Source organism: Centruroides vittatus, unplaced genomic scaffold (assembly GCF_030686945.1).
Source record: "Centruroides vittatus isolate TY-2023 unplaced genomic scaffold, ASM3068694v2 contig_397, whole genome shotgun sequence".
Classification (NCBI taxonomy): Eukaryota; Metazoa; Arthropoda; class Arachnida; order Scorpiones; family Buthidae; genus Centruroides; species Centruroides vittatus.
This window is the reverse complement of record NW_027122212.1, coordinates 934,096-958,535: the sequence shown is the minus strand read 5'-3', so window position 1 is coordinate 958,535 and position 24,440 is coordinate 934,096. Positions and strand designations below refer to the sequence as shown.

Genomic DNA, 24,440 nt, shown 5'->3' with positions numbered 1-24,440 from the left:
AATTACATTAAATCACACTTAAATAACAAACAATAAAAAAACTTTAACATTCATTTCTTTGATAAGTTTTTCTATTAAAATTTGAATACAACAATATTATAGCTAACACGACTACACATTTATAATCTTTTTAAATATCTCAATAATGTCAGCAATATAAATGAATGTAATAATATATTTATATCCTTAATGGGCACCATATTTTTGCTTTTTGTAAAGATATTTTCTTCCACGGTTGTTTTTCAAATTAGGTTATTCATGTAAGCATTTTCCGTAATATATATATATATATATATATACAATATAATTTAATATCAATCTAGGAAAGCATTATTCATTATGCTTGCTAATCAGTGGTGTGCGGTGACATTTGATGATAGGGAAGCTTTCATCAATGGTTATTATTTCCCTAGGAATCTTTATGGCAACAAAATTATTTTCAGGCATTTGAAGTAAGTTTCTGACTTTTGCCAATTAATCTGTTCCAGTATCCTGACTATTGATGAAATGAAGGAATTTCAATAACAGTTGAAATTGATTTTGTCTTATAATGTTGGGAACAAAATTGTTTTTGTAAAATATGCTTTTACTCCAATATAAAGGGATCAATGGATATTTTACAAGTCCCATGTACCATACATGACAATTGCTAAAAATTTCTTTTTCTGCTAAGTTCATATCTCTCCAATTATTTATATGAGGTGATCTATGTACTATACAGTAATGCCTTGAGATATGAGCACACCAACATACAAATTTTTTGAGTTACAAACTGGAGTTTGGCAAATTTTTTGCCTTGCAGTATGAGTGAGTTTTGGTTAAGCATCTGCTAGTTGGCAAAACAAGCACCAAGCTTTGAGAGTATTTCCGCTCGCAATACACATGTTCACCTTGCTCTGGAAGGATCTCTGTTGTGTTGTGTTGTGTCTTTTTTGCCGTTATTTTGCAAAATTCCTTTAGTGATACATGGGTCTGAAGAAAGTAAATGTAAAAAGCAATAGTGAGAAGGTGAAATATATGATTTTGCATTTATGGAAAATACCAACCTCATTCTTTGAGAGTTCTAGAAGGATCATTTTAACATTGTGATATGTCTCAAAATTATTGACATGGCCTGGCAGGGTGTTAAAAAGAAAAAATTGACTTCTGTCTGGAAGAAAGTGTTGCCTGATGCTGTGGCTGAAAGGGACTTTGAAGGGTTCATACCCAAAGAAGAAGTGGTGGAGGTGATTGTGTCCCTCGGAAAGTCCATCGGTCTGGAAATGGACGAGGGAGAGGTGAATGACTTGTAGATCAGCATTCAGAAGAACTCACAACTGAATTTCTGGAGTAGTGAGTTCCCATTTCTTAAGATTACTATGATCTGCTTGATTTTCTCATACATATTCCTCTTGGAAATGAATTATTACCTCTTTTAACTGGATTTCTTCTTAAATACACTCAAAACCAAAAATCCAGCAGTTTATAACACTAACCTTTACTGTCTAAATAAAAATGAATGTTTTCAGTTTTAAAATAATCATCTTCAGGTTTTTACAAAAAATTTGATTGTAACATGTGCAATTGAATGCCAAGTTATTCTTTAAAATGTTATCTGATTGGGCATTGTATAGTGTTACATTCAAATCTTTTGTAAAAACCTGAAGATGGTTATTTTAAAACGACCGAAAACATTCATTTTTCTTTAGACAGTAAAGTTTAGTGTAATAAATGCTGATTTTTGGGTTTTTGATTGTACTCTTGGAGATGATATCACCAGCCAATTGCTTCTCATTTATCCACATTAGGGAGAGTTTTTCATCTCAATAACGTGTGCTCTCTTGGAGGTCAACATTGTCACATCTTTAGCCACATTTGCTACTTTTATTGCTTCCTTGTTCTTAAGAATGATGTACATCATTGACTTTGGCATCTTAAACATGGCCACCAGATCCACCCCATGTGTACCATTTTCATGCTTTGCAATAAGATCCTTTTTCACCTCAATTGTCAATACTACAAAGCCTAAAGGCTTTGTTTTCTTCCACACTCTTTTTGGATGCCATTGTTAATAGGTAGGGGATAATATATATAAATGTGCTCTTTAATTAACTTAATGATGCCAAACTTGGATTAACAATAAACAAAACTGTCTTTCTGTGTTAAAGTTGTTTGCTTGCAAAGTTTTTAATTACAAATAAGTGCTTTTGACATTTCAAAATGCCGTCTTCAGGTTGAACGTATACCGTTCAAATTATAATTTTAAAAAAAGTACGTTAACGGATTTCAAACACATCTTTTAAATCATGGTGCATAGTTTTTACATAAAACTGAACAGATGTGACGTAAATGCTATAATTTTGACTTTTACATAATGTACATTACAAGGTACAGTACTTGTTAATGTACAAATTACATAATGTAATTTGTACATTAATAAGGTATGTCAACAGATTCCAAACATGCTATTTAAATAATAGCACAAAGTTTCTTACTGTGTGCTATGATTTAAATAGCCTGTTTGGGGTCTGGTCATTTTTCTCATATATTTAGCACAATATATTAAAGAAACACTTAAAATAACATGATTTAATTATTAAAGGCTGCTATAGAAGTTTCTTTAAAAATGTTACTGATAACAAGAGGTAGATCAAAATATTAAGTTTAACTTGTCAATATAACAAAAGTTGTTTTAGCAATTATATAGATGATATGTTATCTAAATAAACTATATAAGTATAAATTCATGTTTCACTGAAAATATTGATGTTTATTTAGGATAGTATACAGAATGCTATGGCAGAATATCCGAAGGAGATACATGCATGTCTTCCAGGTTCTGATTCTGATGGTGTAGAAAATCAAATTACAAGACAGAATAGGTTTACTGTAAATCCAAGCATTGATATGCACCAAAGAGAACAGGTAATTTAAGAGTTATCTCATACATTTTTTTAAACCTGTAATTAATTATTCAATATTTCTGAAGCACATTGAAATAATGACTACAGGATAACTTAGATAAGTAAGGACATTATAAATAATTTTTTTAAATAAAATCAATTTATTGCAATTAAATTAATGTTTTTCAAACTGCAAAGCAATTAGTCTTTCTGCATAGTATCACAATTTAATTTGCTTTCAAGTTATGATATACCTATCTGAAGATACTTGTTTTATAAACAGGGAAACATTTGCAGTAAATCGTTAATATTTCATGTAATGTTGACTTTTGTTTTTGAGCTTCTTCAGTACACTTTCAAAAGAATTTTAATAATTCATACATTTATTTTAATGGTTTATATTTAAATATAATGTTTCTGATTACTGTAACATGTACATTTCAGTTATTCAGTTTTTTCTGTCAAATATATAATTGACTATTCTTAACAAAAATCAGCAAAAAGTATTTTATTAACATCTGCAAAAATATTTAAATTAGAAGAATTTTTTCTTACACTTAAGAAGCATTATGTTTTTATGTCTTTACTTGGTATTCCTCAATTGATTTAAATTTAAATAATACTTAACTTTAAAACTGTCTTTTTATTTTTTAAATTTTACAGTTTAATATCTAGTACTAAATATGAGCATGTATTCTATTAAAAATCATAAATAATTACAAATTTTTTTTTTAATTTTAACATTTTATTTTAAAGTATTAACATTATATACATGTATTATTTAATGTAAATGGTATATATATTTTTTATATTTAAATAATGTAATATTAATTTTAATATCTTATATATCTTTGAATTGCATTGTAATGAGTGAAAAGGCAACATTTGAATTGCATTATGTAATCAACATACTATATTAGGAAAGTATTAATTAAATGAAGAATTTTACATCTACAACTTGTATTCAGTTAAGAATAAAACTATATATTTATGTGCATATTATAAGCTTAGTTAGTTTAGATAAAAGTGCTTTTATGTGTTTTTATTCAAGTTTCTATTCTTAACATTCTGCATGGCTTTTGATTAAGTATGAATAAAATAAGCCTTTTTATTGACACAAATTATATTACCATATTTTTATGTATATAATTGTAATGGTATATATTCCACAAAAAATTGATGGAATGAAAATAAAGCCTTTGCATAATCCACTCTGACATATACTCTGTGCCTCTGCTAGCAGCAAGTTCTTGATTCAATTTAAAATCAACATTTAATCCACTCTATTTCATAATTCACTATTTCTTTTAAGTTGTTTTTTAAATACAAATAATTTATATAATTTTAATTCAAAGTTCTATAATCTTCGTTATTTTATGTATTGTATTTTATATTTAGTATTTTTAATTAAGATAATTGCATCAAACAAAGTTCAAAATGCTTAGATTTATTTTGTTAATAATAGTTATATAAAAAAGTTAATTTTATTAGAAAATCCCATTTTCTATAATTGCTTAACAATATAGAAAATGGGATTTTCTATATTGCATATTGCTTAAGCAATTCCAAATATTTTTATAAGAAAATCAACAAACAACAAACCTTTTACAGGCAACTACATTTTATTAACTTATAAGCATTTTTGGGCATCTTCAATGTTGTTGTCAGAAGTATTCAATACTTATAATTGTTACAATACATTTACAATAACATCAAAGGATAGAATTCCTTTGACGTTATTACATAAGCTAGAAGATGACATATCTGCAATGTCATTGTTCAAATACATTTACAAGCATTCAATATAAAAATCATTTATAATTACATCACCATACTTTCTCATGCATATGAAGAACAATTTAACGCAGTTTTTGTTAACTCTAATTATTCTAAGCTTCTAAGCTCTATTAACTTTTTACAATAATAAGAGTTGTCTCAAGACTGAAATTATATTATTGCTTTATTAAATATTTAAGTTGTTATAAAAAAAATTTATAACTTCTATAAGTATAATGTAAAAAATTACTAAGACAACAGTTTGCTTATTTTTAAATTACTTAGAAGTGATCCATTTGGATCTTTTTGTTTTTTATAATAGCTTTATAATGAATAAGATTATTCTTTACTTTGATGTATAAAATTCTAAATAAGTTCAAATTACAGAAAAGCTACATTATCCAGTTATAAAATCAAAAATTTTCACTCTGATATTAGCTTTGTAAATTTTTTTGCATTAATTACCAGTATATGAATAACAGCTTGTCAGTTCAGACAGATAATTAATTGTCGATATTTGTGAAAATCACCAGATAATGGTTGGGCTAATTGTGAGACTTAATAATTACAAAATCTGAATTACTAATAGTTTTGATCTGTCGATATGAGGATGATTACTACAGGTAAATTAATTAAATTTCTGTATTTTTGAAAAAATGAAAAAATCTGCAAAACACATAATGCAAGAGTTATAAGTTTGAATGTATTCAGATTATTTTTCCATACATAGTCAAATTTAATTAAATTAGTTTAAATTTATTGATGATTGTCAATGAAAGTTGACACATTATCTCTAATTGAAATTCTTGATTTTTAAATCACACAATTTATCAATGATGATTTACTGATATTTGTTAAAAATTGTTAAATCATTTATTCTGATATTGTATTAATTCAGAATTCTCATTTATTTTCTGCATTTGGACATAATTTAACAGTTTATGAAATAATTTTTTATATTTATATATTTGTTTATTATATAAGTATATTACTTCAAAATAGTGTTACCACCCATCTGATTTTCACTCGGACAGTTCGGGAATTGACTCACTGTCCGGGTGAACTATTAATTTTGTCTGGAAATTTCGTAGAAATTGTGAAATTTTGATGAAACAAAGTTCATGTAAATATCTTTATAAATTTACACCATTTGAACAGCGAAAGACCTCACACTCACTCTCATCTGCCATTCCGCCATTCCGCCATTTTATTGTGTTTACGTCAACGTGTGATGCGCAACTTGCCTCTCAACCTTTTCATTTTTTGCTTGTACGTCTGTACACATCTTCTATGGATCTAGATTATCTGTTCTTTCTTAATTTAGGTTACATACGTTACTCCTAGGTAAGTTCCTAGTCCTTAACTGTAACTGATTTAGAACGGACATGCATGTTATTCCTGTTCAGATGAACCTGACCTCTGTCTGGGTCATCGATTTTGTAAAGGTGGCAACACTACTTCAAAGTAATATACTTAAAATGATTAAATCAACTTTCTTTTACTGTCTGAATTTTAAAATTATTTAAATTTATGTTTAAACAAATTTGTTTTATAAACTTATGACTTTTAAGTGATCAATTCAGTTCAGTTTTTTTGTCATGCTAATTAATTATAAAATGTATCAAGTGATGGTTAAGTTTTATGTTCATAAATGTAGTTTGCATATAACATTAGCTAGCACATGACAAAAATTAATTGTTCAAGGCCATTCAGTTTATGGCTTTGTGGTTCACCTTTTACACTGAAGAAGGTTGATAAAAATGACTAAAAATGTTCAAAAATTTATAATATCATTGTGTTTTAAGGTTTCTATTGTGGGGCGGTTGTTCATTGTTTTCTTATTTTAGCACATATTTAGAAATGTTATATTGTGAAGTTCACATGAAATGTACGTAGACCGACAAAGGAAAGACATACGAATAACCAAGTGACAGTATGGTCAAACAAAGTATTTTACTTTGCATATATGAACAAGTTTTTTCAGATTCCAACTCTGCAGTAATTTATTACAATATAGCGTCAAACAATATTTTGGCAGACAATGACAAAATGGACTGTTCACGACAAATATAAATGGTGACTGAAAACTATGACTAATACTTATGTGCTAACTTAAAACTATGGTTTGTACAAAAACCGACTTTTTAATAAACCGGTTTTCAAATCTCAACCTTTCTATGAAACCGGTTTTAACCGATTTTTGAATTTCCACCCCCCAAAAAATAGAGATAAAGGATATTTACAACTTATTTTAAAACTTTTCAATTTATTTAATATTTATAAGATTTCAAAAATATAACAAAATAAAATTGATAAAGGTCTACACAAAACAAAACTAAAAAAAAAAAAAATAAAATACTAGATTATTATATTAAAACTATAAAATCCTTAGAAAACCATAAAGAAATACGAATAACAATGAATGCCTATAAAATATTTTATTTTTCATTTTTCCTTTGAAATTGTGATTTTAGAAAGCAAAGAATGTCTAGATCTATTGCTCAACTGTGTCCTTATTTTGCACACGAAATTGCCAGAAATAGAAAAAAAACTCTCTCACTTGTGACTGAGCTGGGGTTTAATCGTCTTTAAAGCATTAGATAATAAATCTAAATTTTTCGTTCTTCTGTTTGTACGCTCTAATACTAAAAACTCTTTTTTTTAGTGTCTTAGGGCTGGACAAAGTCACCTCTTCAGGTTCTTTAAGATATTTATGTATTGATTTTTCCATAGATTTTTTTAAGGCTGACTTGATTTTCTTCTTTGCCACTTTTTCATCATTGCAGTCATCTTCTATAGAATAATTTGGATATAATCTCGATAATATTTGTCCAGATAACTTAATGATATCAGATTTTGCAGCTAGTGGAAGAAATACGCTAGAAGACTGTCCAAATGTTCTGTGGATTTTGTAAATAAAGAAGTGTTACTAATCCCATTGTGTTCTCTTTTGAATTCGTACCTCTACAGCATGTAACAACTTGAAACTAATTTCAGTTTTCAAATTTTTCAATTCATATAACAGAAATTCAAATATGCCTTCACTTGTTAATAAATAAGACGACAAGATTTGCATCTTGTTGTCCTAAGGCATCAGCTGCTAAATGTATTGGTCCTAAAACTTTAAGAATCTCTACAATTTTACAATATTCTGCTTCATTCCATGTGTGAGAAGTGCCGTTGCTATTCAAAGCTAAAAGAACACATTCTTTTTAAGTGCACAAATCTTTCTATTGTTTTTTCGTTGTTGCAAGATTTTGCCCTATTGTAGAGAGAATTGGATGCTTTTTAGGCATAGGAGGATTTTTTGTTTTTGTAGTTAGTTTTATGAAACTTAGTATTTATCAGTGGTGTGCCGTGACATTTGATGATAGGGAAGCTGTGTTTCTGTAAGAAGCTGACTTCCCAGGGCAATCAGTTAATTGCACATCAGTGATGGCCTAGGGTCCATTCGTACGTGCGTGGTGGCGGAAGAGACGTACCTGACAAAAACCGACAAAAAAGAAACATAAAATAAACATATACTATGTACAAAATAGTTTGCTTTAAGACAATCAGCCATTCATCCGTTTGATTGGTCGTTCTTTCTCAATCACGCTTCCCGAATGGTTGGTTCGTGGTTACTAAATGTAACAAGACTCTTACCTGGAGCGCAAGAAAAGTCAAAATCAAAGACGAATTCGATCTTCCATCGATCATAGGATGACTTCCTTCTGCGATTTATGGTTTCTGCCTGGCAGTTAAACGATGGGTGTCTGACTACAAACGACTTTTACCTATGTTTTTTAAACTAATAAATTTTCCTCTAAATTAACCATTTTTTCGCATCTTTCGTGACGGTTCGGACCTGTCTGGAACCTCACATTTTCATAAAAATTTTAAACAAATACTGGAAATGACAAAAATAAACAATTTATGTATTTTAGTTATAAAATACAAATAATACATACATAATACAAATTGATACGATACAAACAATGATAGAAAAACTTGTTTTTTTAATTTTTTATAAACTAATTCTATTCGGCGACTTTTTCCACAAAGTCATTAATTACTTTATCATAAAAGTCACTGGTCATCGACTCCATCAATGTATTTAAAGCTCTTTTTCTATCGAAAGCAATGCTAGCGATGACAATGTTTTCTCCGATCGAATGTTCCTGGCCAATGTATGAATTTGCTTTGTGGTCGAAAAACTGCACTCAGCAGACCCACTGGGTAGATGGTGCCATAAATATTAATGATATTAAATCATATAATTCTTTTAGTACATCTTTGTTCGGATCGACATTAATTATAATATGTTTTATGTTTAAGAGTTACTTCTCAATATAGTCTGGACACGAACATAAATATTGCGATTCACTATGTAATTTAGATAAATCAAAAAATTTCCCATAAAATTTACTTGATTTAAAGAATTAAAACATGCTTGGAAAATTGTTTTTCACAATATTAAAATTAGTAACATCTAAAAGTGATAAAAATTCTAAAGATTTTGTCTGAAAATCTGTCAATATAATTACAGTATAATTAAAAGAAAATTATAATTAAATATAACTTTGCAAAAATACAGACATAAAAATAACATTGAATACTCTTTACTTTTTAAATCTTAAACAATTCACTTAGTCAGATAGCTCCCTACCCAGTGGCTAAGGGATAGAATCGTTGGAAGTGTTACACGTGTGTAGCTTCCACCAGCTAAGCCGGCTGAGGTTGGTGCTCTGTAAAGCACATGCGCCAATGCCCTCTGGCTGCTTTACACCAATCAGTTATTCTCGCCATGGAAGCTGTCTCGTAAGCGCTTCCATTCCGCCACTGATATTAGAATATACAATAGCAATCTTATCGTTTTTTTCACATGTAGTATAGAAATTTGTAATAAGATACATAATGCAGTTATAATAAAATATTAATTTTAATTAATACAAACTATGTTAAAATATGAAAATTTATATTTTAGAAACTACAAGGAAGTTGGAACTTTGTCTTGTCTTTACTTCCGCCATTCACACCATCAGCAGTCCTTTAGGATTCACAGTCCCTCGGAGACGACCTTTCTTTTGAGGCTACTGCCTCCGTAAAAGAATGTAAAACAGGACGGCAGAAGTAAAGACAAGGCAAAGTTCCAACTTTGTAAAGTCGTATTTATATTTTATATTTATTAAATGTGAATAACGTCGGCCATGCTCTTGTATTTAATTTTTACTTAAAAATGGTAATGTAAGGTTAATGAGGATTTTTTGCAATAGGGCAAAAGCATGGTTCTTATAGTTCCAGTAATTGCCCTCATAGTATTATTTAATTGTGTCCACCAGATGGGTATGATTGCTATGATATCAGATTGGAGCACAATATTCAGCTGGGGAGTAGACCAAAGCCAACGAAGCACTGTGTAGGGCAGCCCCATTTTGTCCCAACTAGTTTGTTGATAAGATTGATTCTTGTCATGATTTTTGACTTTAATTTTAATAGGTGTTATTTATTTGTAAGGCTACAATCCAATGAAACCCTGAGATAAGTTGGGTTAGATCTATGATCCAGATTTTTATTACAGAATTTGATGTAGAGTTTGCAGCGTCTTTTCTATTATTTAGTTAGTAAGTTTCTAAATTTAATTAATTAGATAAGTTTTTAATTATTCCATATCAGTATTGATGATCTTTTCTAGTTCTTGAAACCTATGATTTTGAGTGGCTAAAGCAATATCATCTGTATAGATGAACTTTTTACAATTTAGTCTAGGTAAATCACTGAAGAGAGTGGGAGATAGAATGGAGCCTTGAGGCAAGACACTTTTAAGACTTTATATTTGCTTTTGTTTTCTCCTAAGTTTACCTGAAGCTTATGGTTTGATAACATCCAATTTAATATTCTTAGTACAGATTTTCAGCAAATAATTTTTTCTATTTTTAATAATAATCCATTTTTCCATACTGTCTTAAGCTGCTGAGATCTATAAACACTCTACTTGTTTTTAGTTTGTGCTTGAAGCGTGTTTCAATATATTTGGTTAGTATGAGTACTTATTCACAACAGCTTTGTCCTTGTCATAAGTTGGCTTGTTCTGAGGGCAGGAATGGTTCAATTATTGGAGGATTCTTTGCAGTAGAATATGCTTGAATAATTTTAAAGGTATGCAGAGAAAAGAAATTGGATGAAAATTTTTGGTTTGTCTGCTTCTTTATGAGGTTTTAAAATGGCAAGGAGTTTTGCTTGTCTCCCTATTTTGGGGAGCTTGCCAGTTTTTAGAATGTCTGTAAATAATTTAGCTAGTCAATTTCTTGCTTTAGGTCTAAGGCAGATAAGAAATTCAGGCAATATTATGTCTACTCCTGTGGCTTTGTCCCTCTTTGTATAACCAATAGAAGAAACATTGTCTTTTGGCATTATGTACTTTAATAATTTCATAAAAACAGTCATGTGAGTATTTTTGACATTGTATCAATGTCATCTTAAGGCAAACAAGAACATAGATATAAACATTAAAAAAAAATATATATACTGTATATAGACATATTCTAAAAAAAGAACACGTAAATTTATATTTGAATAATCAAACATAAGGAAAATGAAAAATGTAAAAAGTGTAAGACTTAATGATGCAAACGAATTTTAAACATAAATTCATCCAACAAAACCTTTGAAACTCCAGTGAAATATGTAAACATGCTGATTTGTAAACATATTTCACTGGAGTTTCAAAGGTTTTGTTGGATGAATTATATTTCCTCCAGTATTCGATAGGATGTTCATTTGTTTAAACATAAAAATGATATTATATATGATAAAATGAGTGGTAGATCCTCATAGCAATAACAAACAATTATTAATCCTATATTTTACAAAAAAATATTTTTTAGAACTGATGAAAGCTGGAAAGGCAATGAATCAAGCCTCCGAGATTTTAAAGAGCAAAATTCACAGCTCTGTTTTTTTGATGACATTGTTCAGCTGAAAGTTTATTTCATGGTCTCAACTTAGATATTTATGAGGCCTCCCAGTGAAAAATAGTTTTGTTGTCTATATGCTACAGTCAAAACCTGTTTTTAGTTAGAACGCATTTTAACTAGTTGAAACTAGTTTATACTGGATGTCTTTGTTAAAACCCGTTTTGTCTAGTTAAAACTAGTTTTAACTCAAATTCATTTTTGACTAGCAGTTGTGGAGATCTGCAAAGATCCGTGGTGTTAAAAATCGCAGGCAGTGAGTGATTTGGATTACCACAAGGAGAGAGAAGCAAAACAGTCACTTAAAACTAATCTTTATGTACAAAATTATATATACAGATATACACATTATCCAATACACACTAGGATACACAGCACGTGGTGGTTCACAAAGAGTCCTTTGGCGAAGAGTAAATTAAAACAAAAAAATTCCAACAAACGAAAAAATGTCCACTCAGTGATATTGCAAAGCGGGCACTTATCTCACGTGTACAAATTCTATCCTGTGTTTCACTATTTCTTTTACTGATGGAAATGGATTTCGAGATCATCGATCTCCACCACAACGAACAAAGAAAAATTCACCAGTTACATATACAGCTTCCAAAGGATGACACACTCCTAACAGCTGAAAGTCCGGAACCAGAATCTCGTTGTTGGTCCTGCACCCCATACATATCAACCCCGCCACCAATACAGTGCTGCCATGCAAAAACCGCCCAAAAGTAAACAAAAATAAAATATTTTTTTTACAATTATTGATTACAAATAAAACCACGCATACATTAAAGGAGATGATAATTTACAATAATAACATTAAAGAAATCAAAAGAAAACAATTAATTTTTATAACAACAATATAGGACAATATATAAGGACGACACACAGTAAATTCTAGTTTTACTGTTAATTTACTGCTGTACATGTTTTGATTTTAAATAAAACTAGTTTTAACTTTTAACATTAGTTAAAACTAATTTTAGCTACATAAATACATTTGGGGGAAATAAATAAAGTTATGTGTAGTGATTCGGGGGAAGATGCCTAACATTTTGCTTATGAAGGAAATTATAGCGATAATTTGAGTTTTGGAGGCCTCTAATGAAAATATCATATTCTTGAGCATGTTTTTCAAATAAAACTTTGGAGTATATGAAAAATAATTGTATATTGTATTTGCAATGACAACTTTTTTACTGTCTGGCATTTTAGGCATCTCACCCTAAGTATCTGGGTGAGATGTCAAATGCCATTAGGGTAAGATAACAAATATAATTGCATAAAATTAATTTTCAAATATCTTAACCAAATTTAATTTATTGCATATGTAGTACAAAGTACTTCATAGTAAATATAACAGCACAGTATAAGTATTGTTAAGTTTCTGCCCATTCTAACGTGCTCTATAGCTAGCTGAAAGCTTTTTTCAGCCCAAAAACCTTTTTGAAAAGTCCTTATATAATTTCTATGCATATCCATTTGAAAATATCAAAAAGTAGGCATCTTTTTCAGCTTACCATCTTACCCCGAATCACTCTATATGTTGCAGTCAAAACCAGTTTTTAGTTAGGATGCGTTTTAACTAGTTGAAACTAATTTATACTGGATGTCTTTGTTAAAACCCGTTTTGTCTAGTTAAAACTAGAATTTACTGCTAGTCAAAAATGAATTTGAGTTAAAACTAGTTTTAACTAGACAAAATGGGTTTTAACAAAGACATCCAGTATAAACTAGTTTCAATTAGTTAAAACGCGTTCTAACTAAAAATGGATTTTGACTGTAACATATACACTAATCAAACATTGACAAAAAACCTTTAAAATGTAGCTTTCTATTAACTAAAACAAATGTTTTCAGCCATTTTAATGACCTTCCTCAGGAATGAAAAACAAATTCTTTCAATTTTTTATTTATTTATTTATTCCTGAGGAAGGTCATTTAAATGGCTGAAAAAGTTTGTTTAGTTAATAAAAAGCTGCATTTTAAAGGTTTTTCTTTCTTCCACGTAAAACCTTCACAATCCAGCATTAGGTGTTTATATAACTGCTAACGTTTTCAACCCCGTTGGGGTCTTCTTCAGGCACAGCACAAAAATAGTTTCAAATGCCAGTGAATGGAACGAAGAAACCGAAACGAATTCTAAAAAAAAAAAAAAAAAAAAAAAGACCCCGACGGGGTTGAAAATGTTAGCAGTTATATAAACACCTAATGCTGGATTGTGAAGGTTTTACGTGGAAGAAAGAATTATAATTCATCCAGTTTACAGTAAGAAGTATAGTTGTTAAAGGTTTTTTTTTTTGGTCAATGTTTGATTATTATTTAATTGCAGTTAGAAAAGAGTGGTCTATACACTGTTTGAGAATTGAAGTCTTTGTCTCTAAAGGCACAAGGTCATGATCTATCACTCCTGGAGAGCTGTTAAGCATTTGTTGTATTGGATGTTATCTTGCTGCTCTATTAGATGATTTTGAAATTATCTTGTCATGATCCCTACATAATATAGCAGGGGTGGGCAAGCAAGAGTTCAGTGGGAGCCGAAATGTAGGTTTTGCAAAACGCATGGGAGCCGCAGTTCTGTACTGTCGTGGTGGATAGTATAAGGCGTGTGATTTTATTATATAATATAAATATAATGTAAAACAACTATTGAATTTTTTTAATAAACATATTTTCACAAAATTGTAAAAATAAAATTGTAAAAATAATAATAAAAAACAGAAATTAACACTTTCAGCAAGAGCCACATGTAACTCAAAAAGAGCCGCATTTGCCCATGTCTGTAATATAGTTTTAAACCTGTATTTAGCTATAGTAACAGAACCATATAAACCAATTTCTCTATGGTTGAAAACATGTCCCTGTCATTGTGAAGTATCCTATGTAAAGGTAATTGAGGTTTAATGGAAGAACAAGCCTTAATTTTTTAAAAAATTTTAATTATAAGTAACATGACTGATCCTAGATATGGTACAGAGGGGCTCACAAAATGTTAGTCTCTCCCTTTTAGTATAATATCATTGGCAGGATATTACAAATCTCATTAATACAAAGTGCCAGTTTTTAAGACCCTTCAACTTTGTATTAACGAAGTTTGATGTATATATTTCATTTGAATTAAATTTAAATTTTCTTTTTTTGGCAATTAACATTTTAAAATTTTTATATAAAATTTAGTATTTTAATTTTTATTATGAAAAAATTATTATTTTAGGATACATCTGATGGCATACAAGTAGAAACTTTTGATATTTCTGTAAATGATGATAGAGAAAGATATAATTTGCATCATGATACTGCAGTTGAAGTATGTATCTATTTCTTTCAATTTCTTTTGCTCTCTCAACTTTTTTATTAAAAATTTAATTGTTAAAATAGAAATAATATAATAAAAGCTAAGTCACACAACTGTCTACTGGTGTTACAGAAAAATATGTTTAATTCACAAGTACTTTTGGCAGTATATAATTAACTGTCTTCTTCAGGCAAATGGAGAACATACTATTGAATGTATGTACTTGTGAATTAAACATATTTCTCCATAATGCCAACAGACAGTTGTGTGACCTAGCTTTTATTATTAGTATTTGGTGTTTGTTATTATTTATATTTCATTAGAAGTAATATAAATTGTTGAATTGAAATTAGAGCTATGTTTTAAGAATACTTGGCTGACCTGAATTTCTTTTTTAAATTAATAATGTATTAACGAAAATCTGTCAGTTGCTACTAAAAATTTATCGAATACCTATAATTTCAAATTTGTTTTCTGTTCAATTTATTAAGTTCCATTCTAGAACCTGATGATGACCAATAAATGTGGTTGAAAACATTCATTTTACTAATAAATGTTCTATTTCAGCAGTTTCCAACCTTTCTTGACTTGCATACCCCTTGGCAGCCCATTTTCCTGTGTTTTATTTCTGATTTCTCATTTTTGCTAAATTTTATTTTGCATATTAGTCAAACAATGGCACCTTGGTTAGTTATACAGTGCTGTACATGTAAAAAAGTTTTTTAAATCAAACAATGTTGGAGTAAGATAAATATAATAAAAATATAATTATATTTTTATTTAAAATTAAGCACCAACTACTGTGACGTTGCCAAAGGCCTTAATGTAAAATCCAAATATTCTTATAGTGCATCTGCCATTATTAATTTTTTTTCCATGGATCCCTAGGCAGGGGCAGATCTACATAGGGACTAATAGGGCTTAAGCCCTGGGCCCCCAAGTGTCAAGGGCCCACAAAAATTGAATTATTATGATAAATTTTTAATACTTTTTCATTAACAATGAGCACTTATTGTATAGTAAAAAATAGTTAATAGCTTAGGTTTGGTAAAAATGGGGCTCCATTGGACTTCAATAAGCCCTAGACCCCGAAAAACCTAGATCCGTCCCTGCCCCTAGGAGTACGTGGAAAAAAAATTAATAATGAATAATTCCTACATGTACCCCTGGTTGGAAATTGCTGTTCTATTTTTACTGGATTTATGGTTTCTTGGAGTTAACATATTTTAATTAGAGTTAGGCGTTAGGCGCCATCTCTTGCTAAATTTAATAATTAAAATTTTAATTAAATAATTTAAATAAATTTAGGCCTAACTGGAAGAAAAGAATCGGCCCGAAGTGGGATTCGAACCCGCAACTTCTGCTATCTGTGCAGACACGTTACCAGTTACGCTACCCGGACCTTCGGTCCGATCTTCCCTTCCAGTTGATATAAGATTACCGTACTACCATCGACGGTCATTACAATGCCGGCTGGGGACACATTAATTGCCCACGTCCTCCCAAAGGCATTCAACCTAAATTTATTAGGTTGTTAGGCCTAAATTTATTTAAATTATTTAATTAAAATTCTAATTATTAAATTTAGCAAGAGATGGCGCCTAACGCCTAACTCTAGTAGCAAATTAACTTTAATTATTAATATTACTGTAGCCATTTGCTAGCCCGATAATTCGGCAGTTGTTGATCTTTATATGTAACGGGTTAGTTGTTGTTTATTTATATTTTAATTAATACATTAATATTATGTATATATTTTAAGACTTAAAATGTTTAATATATCCACAAGTTTACTGAAAATACAAATTAGCCTATACCGTTGAAAAGAATTTTTATAAAACATATACTGGAATTTCCATACATTTTGTATATATTAAAAAACCTTAAAACTTCTACGAAACATATTACAGTGATAATTTTTCCCAATGCTAAAAATTGTCCTGCAAATTATATTACTTCTTGTTATGATAATTTGATGTTATGATATCTTTTTGATATGATAAAATATAATGGAGTTTATTATTTTTGTTTGTATGTCTAGTAGATGCAAAAGACAAAAGTGTTACTGGATCTATTCACTTCTATCTGTGAATGAAATATAGTATTACTTTTGCAAATTCCTTGACTCTCCAAAAACATTTCCAAGCTGATCTGTACTTAAAATTTGATTTAAGCTTAACTTTAGATGTTTTAGCTTAAAATATCAACAACAATTAATAATTTAAAATATTAAAAATGAAAGATACAGTCTGTTGAAACTGGAATTATCATTTATTCAATTTCAATGTTTTGGAATACATTTTTGATGACTGACCTTTCCTTGTAGGCTACTTGACCATCAAAATTAAAAACCTCTCTTTAAAAACAATGAAAAAATAATTCAATTAAAAAACGAAAGTTTTAAAATTAGAACTGGTGATGCTACAGACACCTTTCCTTTCCTATCCATTTTTTCAACTTGGAGACTAGAGCTTATATCCACTAGAAGTAAGCACTGGTATATGTAGATTTTAAGCTGCTTCCTAGTGGCAAAACTTTGTAAAATAATATAAGTTCAATTGTAGAATATTGCCAGATTGTAATTGTATTCAATGTTTCAAAAATCTATTCTGGAATATCCAGAATTAATTACCATCCGGTGATATTCCACAATTGATCTAACAATTAATAGCATTTGATTCTTATATCTTGATCAAAAAGATTTTTTTTTTACTTCATATAACAAGACAAGATTTATTTTCTTTGCTGTAGATATGGAGAAAGTTTGTTCCAGTGATAATTCCATAAAGTTCTTATAGAGATAGAATTTGATTATGATATTTTGTTAATATAAATATTCATGGAAACATTAGGAAGACAACCATGTTCAAAGGAATCAAAAATCATAGAGTGGAATTTATTTTATTGGGCTAGTTTAAAAAAATTGTAGACCTATAAATTCCCACTGTCATCCGTCCATCTGCTGTCTTTCCTTAATCTCGAGAATAGTGTTAGATAAATGAAATTCAAGACCAGATATGGAAATCTTAGGGACAGAAGTGTAAGGACCCAGACGAGGTCCGAAATCGCAAAAATGCAGAATTCTGTTGTGAAAAAAATAACGATAAATTATATGAGAGAGAGAGAGAGAGAGAGAGAGGAAAAAACTCTTGATCAAAACAACGTAATGAAAAATGTAAACAACGAATCTCGGGACGACATCAACGCATGTTAAACGACCTGTTAATGTTCAATCCAAAGGTAGAACTCTGACACACGCACTCATAAAGAGGTATAAGTTTGACACAAGTATTCAAAGGAAAAAATTGAACTTAGGAAAACAATTTCAGAAAAAGGGAAAAATTGGAGAGATAGAAAAATATCGCGTGATCGTTAGCATTCCAAAATGACATCAATTACAAACAACGGATTAAATTATGAGTGCAGGTGCTGTGGTTCTATCAACAATCTTGGAGCATAGTCGACAAAGGGTGTCAAATAGACACCTCGAATCGGACCTTTTCCGCGACCCAACATGGTCTCGTTTTGCGCTTGAAAACAAAGGGGAGACCAATCGGGAAATGAGGAAAGGGACGAGGGACCAATCCGCAAGGTGGATAGTACACGAGAAAAACGTATAAAAACTGGAACTTCAAGGTCGAAAAAGTTTTTCAGAATGACGGACATGCCTCTTGTGGATTAAGACAGTGCGTGTAGTGTCGTTGCCAGGGACATCTAAGTGTATCACCGCTCATCCCCTTCGTCCAACGGTCCTTCTCGTCCGCCTGGGACTGGATAGATCAACCAGCCGAACTCTCACATTTCTGAAGATTGCTGAGATTTGGAACAATCTAACCGATGTAAGCATGAATTCGTCCAAATAAACGGTTTTCGCATGTAAACACTTGTCATTATTTGCCTCCTTCGCAACCGCCCAAATGCACGGGTTCCCTTAGGCTCATCCTGACGCGGGATTAATTGTAACCCCCTTGAAAGTCGGCAAACCTTACACTGGTGTCAGTGAATTGGGATGTTTAAGCCCAGTCTACACCAGTCCAAATCTTACAGAAGGCCCTGATTAACTATATGTGTATATTGTCTCACAGTCTTTACTATTAATGCACTTTCCATTGATTGATGTGTTAAAAATTTCCTAGGCCTTCAAGGTTCTTAGTTTTTGAATGTCAAAGATTTTCCTTATGAGTTTTGCTTTATCCCAAAATCTGCTGCATGGCAGTCGTTGGTTGATAACCCTCTAAAGCAGTGGTTCTCAATCTGTGGTTCACGGAACACGGGTGCTCTGTGAAGCCACTTCAAGTGTTCTGCGAAAAAACAAATATGGTTATACAATTAAAAATTGTTGCAAAAGAAAAATCAATACAATGTAAAATAATTTTTGTATAGGAATGTAATTAGCAAATGCCAATGTTGTCATCTACTAAACCAAGTGCACTTGATTTCAAAAAGGTTTACCACCCCTGCTTTAAAGCTGATGTATTGTAAGTGTTCCGCAGAAAACAATGTGAAAGTTTAGTGTTCCCCGACTTCAAAAAGATTGAGAACCACTGCTCTAAAGGAAAGCAGATAAACAATTTTACAACAAGATGATACTATAGATAAACAAGTTTTTGTACTATGCATGTGTATCTTATAATATTTTTATTTGTTTAATTTTTATTTTATAATAATAATTTGTAGAGTATGTGAGAAATGTAATCCATTTCTTCTGATTTTTTCTAAATGTTTTCTTTCATCACAGTGATAGATTCTTTAAAAATTTATGACAATATCAGATTACTCGTTACTCTTTTCAATTTTCATTCATCACAGTAAACTTTTTTACAGGAAAGAATAGAGAAAACTATTTTATCTACACACATGTTAAACATTCAAAAATGACTTAAAATCAAAACAAAAACAATTTTAAAAACATTCTAAAATTAAAATCTCTAACATTATGCAAAGTTTGATGTTTGATGCAGGTTCCTAAAAGAGGCCAAAAACATTTCATTTTGTATTTAATTTAAATATATATCATTTTCTGAAAATGTGTATACATGGTACGATATGTTTTTAATTTTTAAACATAGGCTTCCGAGAGAAATTTGACTTCTTGTTGAACATCTAATCACAATCAAGGTTTTTATCATGGTGATGGTGAACAATCAGACATGACAAACATCATGACTGACTATTCTTGACTCATGAATATCATGACTGATATTATCACTTGAGAATATCATGACTTACTATTCTCATTGTCTGGGAAGAACTTTATAATTTATAAAAGGTTATAAAAAGCAGCACCACCTTCATGCATATGAAATATTGGTGGCATCTTTCGCATTAATACAGTTGCCAGCCAGGCCAGCTGGAAACTGTATTTATAATAAGTTCTCTTAACTTCGATACCTTCAGACCATCGTCTATTGTGCCGCAAAGTTCTTCCGCCACAATTCATAGATCTTCCTTTTTAACTCCGTTTATGCTTAGCATCCCACCGTGTAATTTGTTCTCGACAAAGTAAAAATTTTCCTACCTCTTCTCTTACGAATAATTAGTACTGTGCCTCAACTATCCACTCAGCCCAGTTATTGATCGACTCTTCTTGTCTTGGAACATAATCACTTTTTATAAATTCTATCCTGTCAGCTGCACCAATGTAGGGATCCTCTATCACCACAGGTCCTTTTCTAAAAGAAAAACCTTCAAACAAGAAGGATTTGAAACATTTTTTTAATTCTCCAAAAAAAAAAAAACAACAAACCTTTTCTTTTCAGCATTCAAATACTTTCATTCCAAATTTGTTTCTCATTCCAAATTTAGAACATTCACTTTTCAGTTTTTCAATTTTTTTTCAACATTCTTTTTAAATATAATTGTAGCATTTATAGAACAATAAATAAAATAACATATAAATATAAATCAGACAAAGTATATACCATAGAGTAGCATACATATCTACAAATAACACAGATCACACTCGGGGGGGACAAGTAGGTCCCATATCACTACATCATCATTCTACTAACACCCCTATCCCTGTTGTGATCTATCACAAAATTTTTATATATCCCTCCTTTTCAGAGCAGATGTCATATTTGAATGAGCCCTTTATTATCATTTCATCATAATCTGCTCGTTCCATTTTTTTATTACTAGATATTCTCAAAGATTTTCAGTTTTAACAAATTAAAAATTTTTGTTTATTAAAATAATTTCTGATTTTCAAAACTAGTGCATATTATTTTTTGGGTTAATGTTACCTATGGTAGCGAACATGGCGGCTCATCTCTGAAACAGTGGGGACGCACATTCTAACCTAACCTAACCTAACCTATTCTAATAATTTGGTTGGCAATAATTATGGTAATTTATTAGAATAGGTTAGGTTAGGTTAGAACGTGCATTCCCACTGTTTCAGAGACGAGCTGCCATGTTCGCTACCATAGGTAACATTAATCATTTTTTGTACTTTATGCTAATTTTCTCAAGATTTTATATTTATAACTCATTTGTCTTTTGAAATTGTCAAAATAATTTTTGATAACATTATAACTCTTATATTAGCTTACAGATGACATAGGTAGGACTTCCAGAAATAGCAATATGATTACTAGTGCAACACAAACAAGTGATACTGATTGTCAGAGAGATGTTCATCATTCAGAACCAGAATGTTCTTCTGGATCATCCATGTTATCATTGTCTTCCATTTATCAAGGAGAATGGCCTATTGATGGTAATGATAGAGGTAATGATATAAAAAGGTTTTAATTAATTTTTTTAAATTTAAAAGATTCAAAATCTTTCTTCAATTTATTTCTTTAAATTCTTTGGGTAATTTTAGCCATTTAAGAATATAGTAATAAAAACACAAAATAAATTTTTGTATGCTTTGTATAAAATAGTTAATAATTTTCTTTTATAAATAAGAAGTTTTTATAAGATAATTCTTTGGAATCTGGTGTATAATAAAAAGTAAAATAATAATAGTCCTCCTTATTGACTATACACTTTCAGAAATTTATTATTTTCAACTTCCAATTTTAGCTAGAATACAATACATAAAAAAACTCATAGAAATGCAAAAAAGCTAGAAGAAATTAGGAAATTATAAAAACTTATATAGGAGAAAAGTGAACATACACAGAAAACATTCTAAGATCTGCTGAAAAAGAAAGAAGGGAGAAAAGAATAATGGAATTAAAAAATAAATAAATAAACTATTCAAACTGTTTATTCCAAGAACAAGATAAACCAGAATTAGAGAGAACAGTCTTCTAATGGAAAAAAAACAAGTTGTTAGACTGATAGAGAGAGTATTTTTACAACCGAATAAACCATACTTCACAAGCAAGAACCTATAACTGGATAACCTGTACCATACATAGTGAGGAAAACAAAGAGACAAAATCAACATTGAAAAAATTAGAATAGCACATAGGGTTTAAAAATATACTATTCCTCAGGAACTGACAGAATTCCAGCAGAACTCTTAAAGTATGTTGTAAATATGTCTCTCATATAGTAATACTTTAAGAATTCTGTTGGTATTCTGTAAATAATAGGAGAAGATATACTTGCTGATTCAAATTTTTGGGAGGAGGAGTAAATATTAGATGAATAGAACAAGGCAATTCTCCGTCCCCGTATATAAAAAGGAAGATAGATCTAAATGTTCCAACTACAGAAGATGCAGGTCATGTTATAAAGAGTTGCCTAAAATCTTATTGAAACAGCTACCACCTATTGCATATGATTGTATTGGAGATATTCCTTTAATAAATTCACACTGGCAATCAAGTATTTACCAGATTTATGTATTAAAATAAATTCTAGAAAAGAAATATGAATTTAAACAGGAAGCATATTAAATATTTCTTGATTTCCAGAAAACTTATGAAGCTTATGTAGGGATAGTCTATACAATATTACGGTAGAATTTGACATCTTTCCAAAATTAACCATTCTTACTGAAATGTGCATGAATCATATGAAATATGAAGTTAAAGCAATAGGTTTATTATTATCTGAAAGTTTAAGTGTAGAAATAGGTCCTAAATAGGAAGACCCATTGTCAATCAATTCTGTCACCAGCTTGACTGTGGAAAAGGCATGCAGTTATCAATGATAGAAGATGCAGTAATTAAAGTGAATAATAAGACATTGCAAAACAGTTACTACATTGAAAATTGTCTTGTTGGCAAGTGAAGACAAGATATTTAATACGAGTCAATAAGATAAACCTGATATAAATATAAAGTTTGGGATATGACATTTAGGAGAGAGATAATTTTATCCACTTGGGATTGATAGTGACAGACAAAAGTGGATCTGAAGATGAGATCAAGCCAACAAAGTTTTATATGCCCTAAACCAGATTTTGGAGTGTTTGACAGCTACTGCTAAACTAAGAATATATAATGTTATAATAAGACCTAGCCTATTATATGGCTTTGAGACATGGTTGACAACAAAAAAATGAAAAAATTAAACTTACAGTAAAACTTCATTTATCCAAGGAAATGTGGACCAATGCCACATGTAATGGAAAACTCAGATAAAATGACAGCTACATTGGATTATAAATTACAAATATAAAACATCTATAAGGTATCACTTTTAAGCTTCTTTTTTATATCTTAGTGAATGTAATCGTAAAAAAAATGTTCTTATGTATATAATTTATTATACAGCAAATACATAAATAGTTTTAAGAATAAAAATGTGTATTATTGTAAGTTACATTTTAATATGAATAGTTTGTCTTACATTGCAATTAAATGATAAAAGATAACAGAAACAAATTTTTTGCAATACTTGTTATTGTTTTAAACTTTTTTTAAAAAGTCCTTTAAAATATTTTGTTTTGCATCAATGTTCTAAAATCACCTAAGCATAAGCCACTCATTTGGCAACTCTCAATCGAGATTAAAATTACTACAGTATTTACATGCTTTGGCAAAGTTTTATGAATTATAAGAAAAGTAGTGTATATACTTACTTTTGATTCAGATAATGTGGAACCTTGGTTAATTAGAATTCTACCATATTTGAAAATAGTGTACTATGAAAAATTTTTGGCTCACTGTTTGTTCCAGAAAATTATAAGTGGAGAAGACACAATTATGATTTAAGAAACCTATCATATCAACAGTTCATAACAAGTGCAGTTAAGGCAAAGAAACTACAGTGGTATAGAATGAATATGTTATGAAAATAAATTCAAAAGACTTACCAAGGAATGAATTGGAGTGGAACATAGAAAGTACAAGGTTCTATACAATAAGGAAGGACATCAAAAAGGTGATAGATGAAATTTGGAACAACTGGAATGATGGAAAAACAGAATTACAGGACAGAAGAGACTGGTATACTTATGTAATAGCAGTAAAAGATCTCAATGATCTCTAAAATGATATGATGATGATAATGATTTAGTACTTCTTTATATGCATACATACATACAGTCAAACCTGTCTACAATGGAACCCCAAGGGACCAAACAACTCTTCTATAGTAGACAGGTTTCCACTATATACAGGTTACCTACTA

The 24,440-nt window shown here is 30.0% G+C and overlaps 1 protein-coding gene across 5 annotated transcripts in view; it reads left to right on the top strand.

Annotated features, from left to right (window-relative positions):
• LOC136976158 (adenomatous polyposis coli protein-like) overlaps positions 1 to 24,440 on the top strand; it is a 99,852-nt gene that overhangs the window by 8,763 nt on the left and 66,649 nt on the right. For 4 of the 5 annotated variants that reach the window (XM_067271371.1, XM_067271373.1, XM_067271369.1 and 1 more), the window contains exons 2-4: positions 2,758 to 2,904; positions 14,823 to 14,915; positions 21,453 to 21,636. In XM_067271371.1, coding sequence (XP_067127472.1) covers positions 2,776 to 2,904; positions 14,823 to 14,915; positions 21,453 to 21,636 — 406 coding nt within the window. In that variant the 5' untranslated portion in view covers positions 2,758 to 2,775. The remainder of the gene's footprint in view (positions 1 to 2,757; positions 2,905 to 14,822; positions 14,916 to 21,452; positions 21,637 to 24,440) is intronic. The other variant, XM_067271372.1, reaches the window with a different exon arrangement.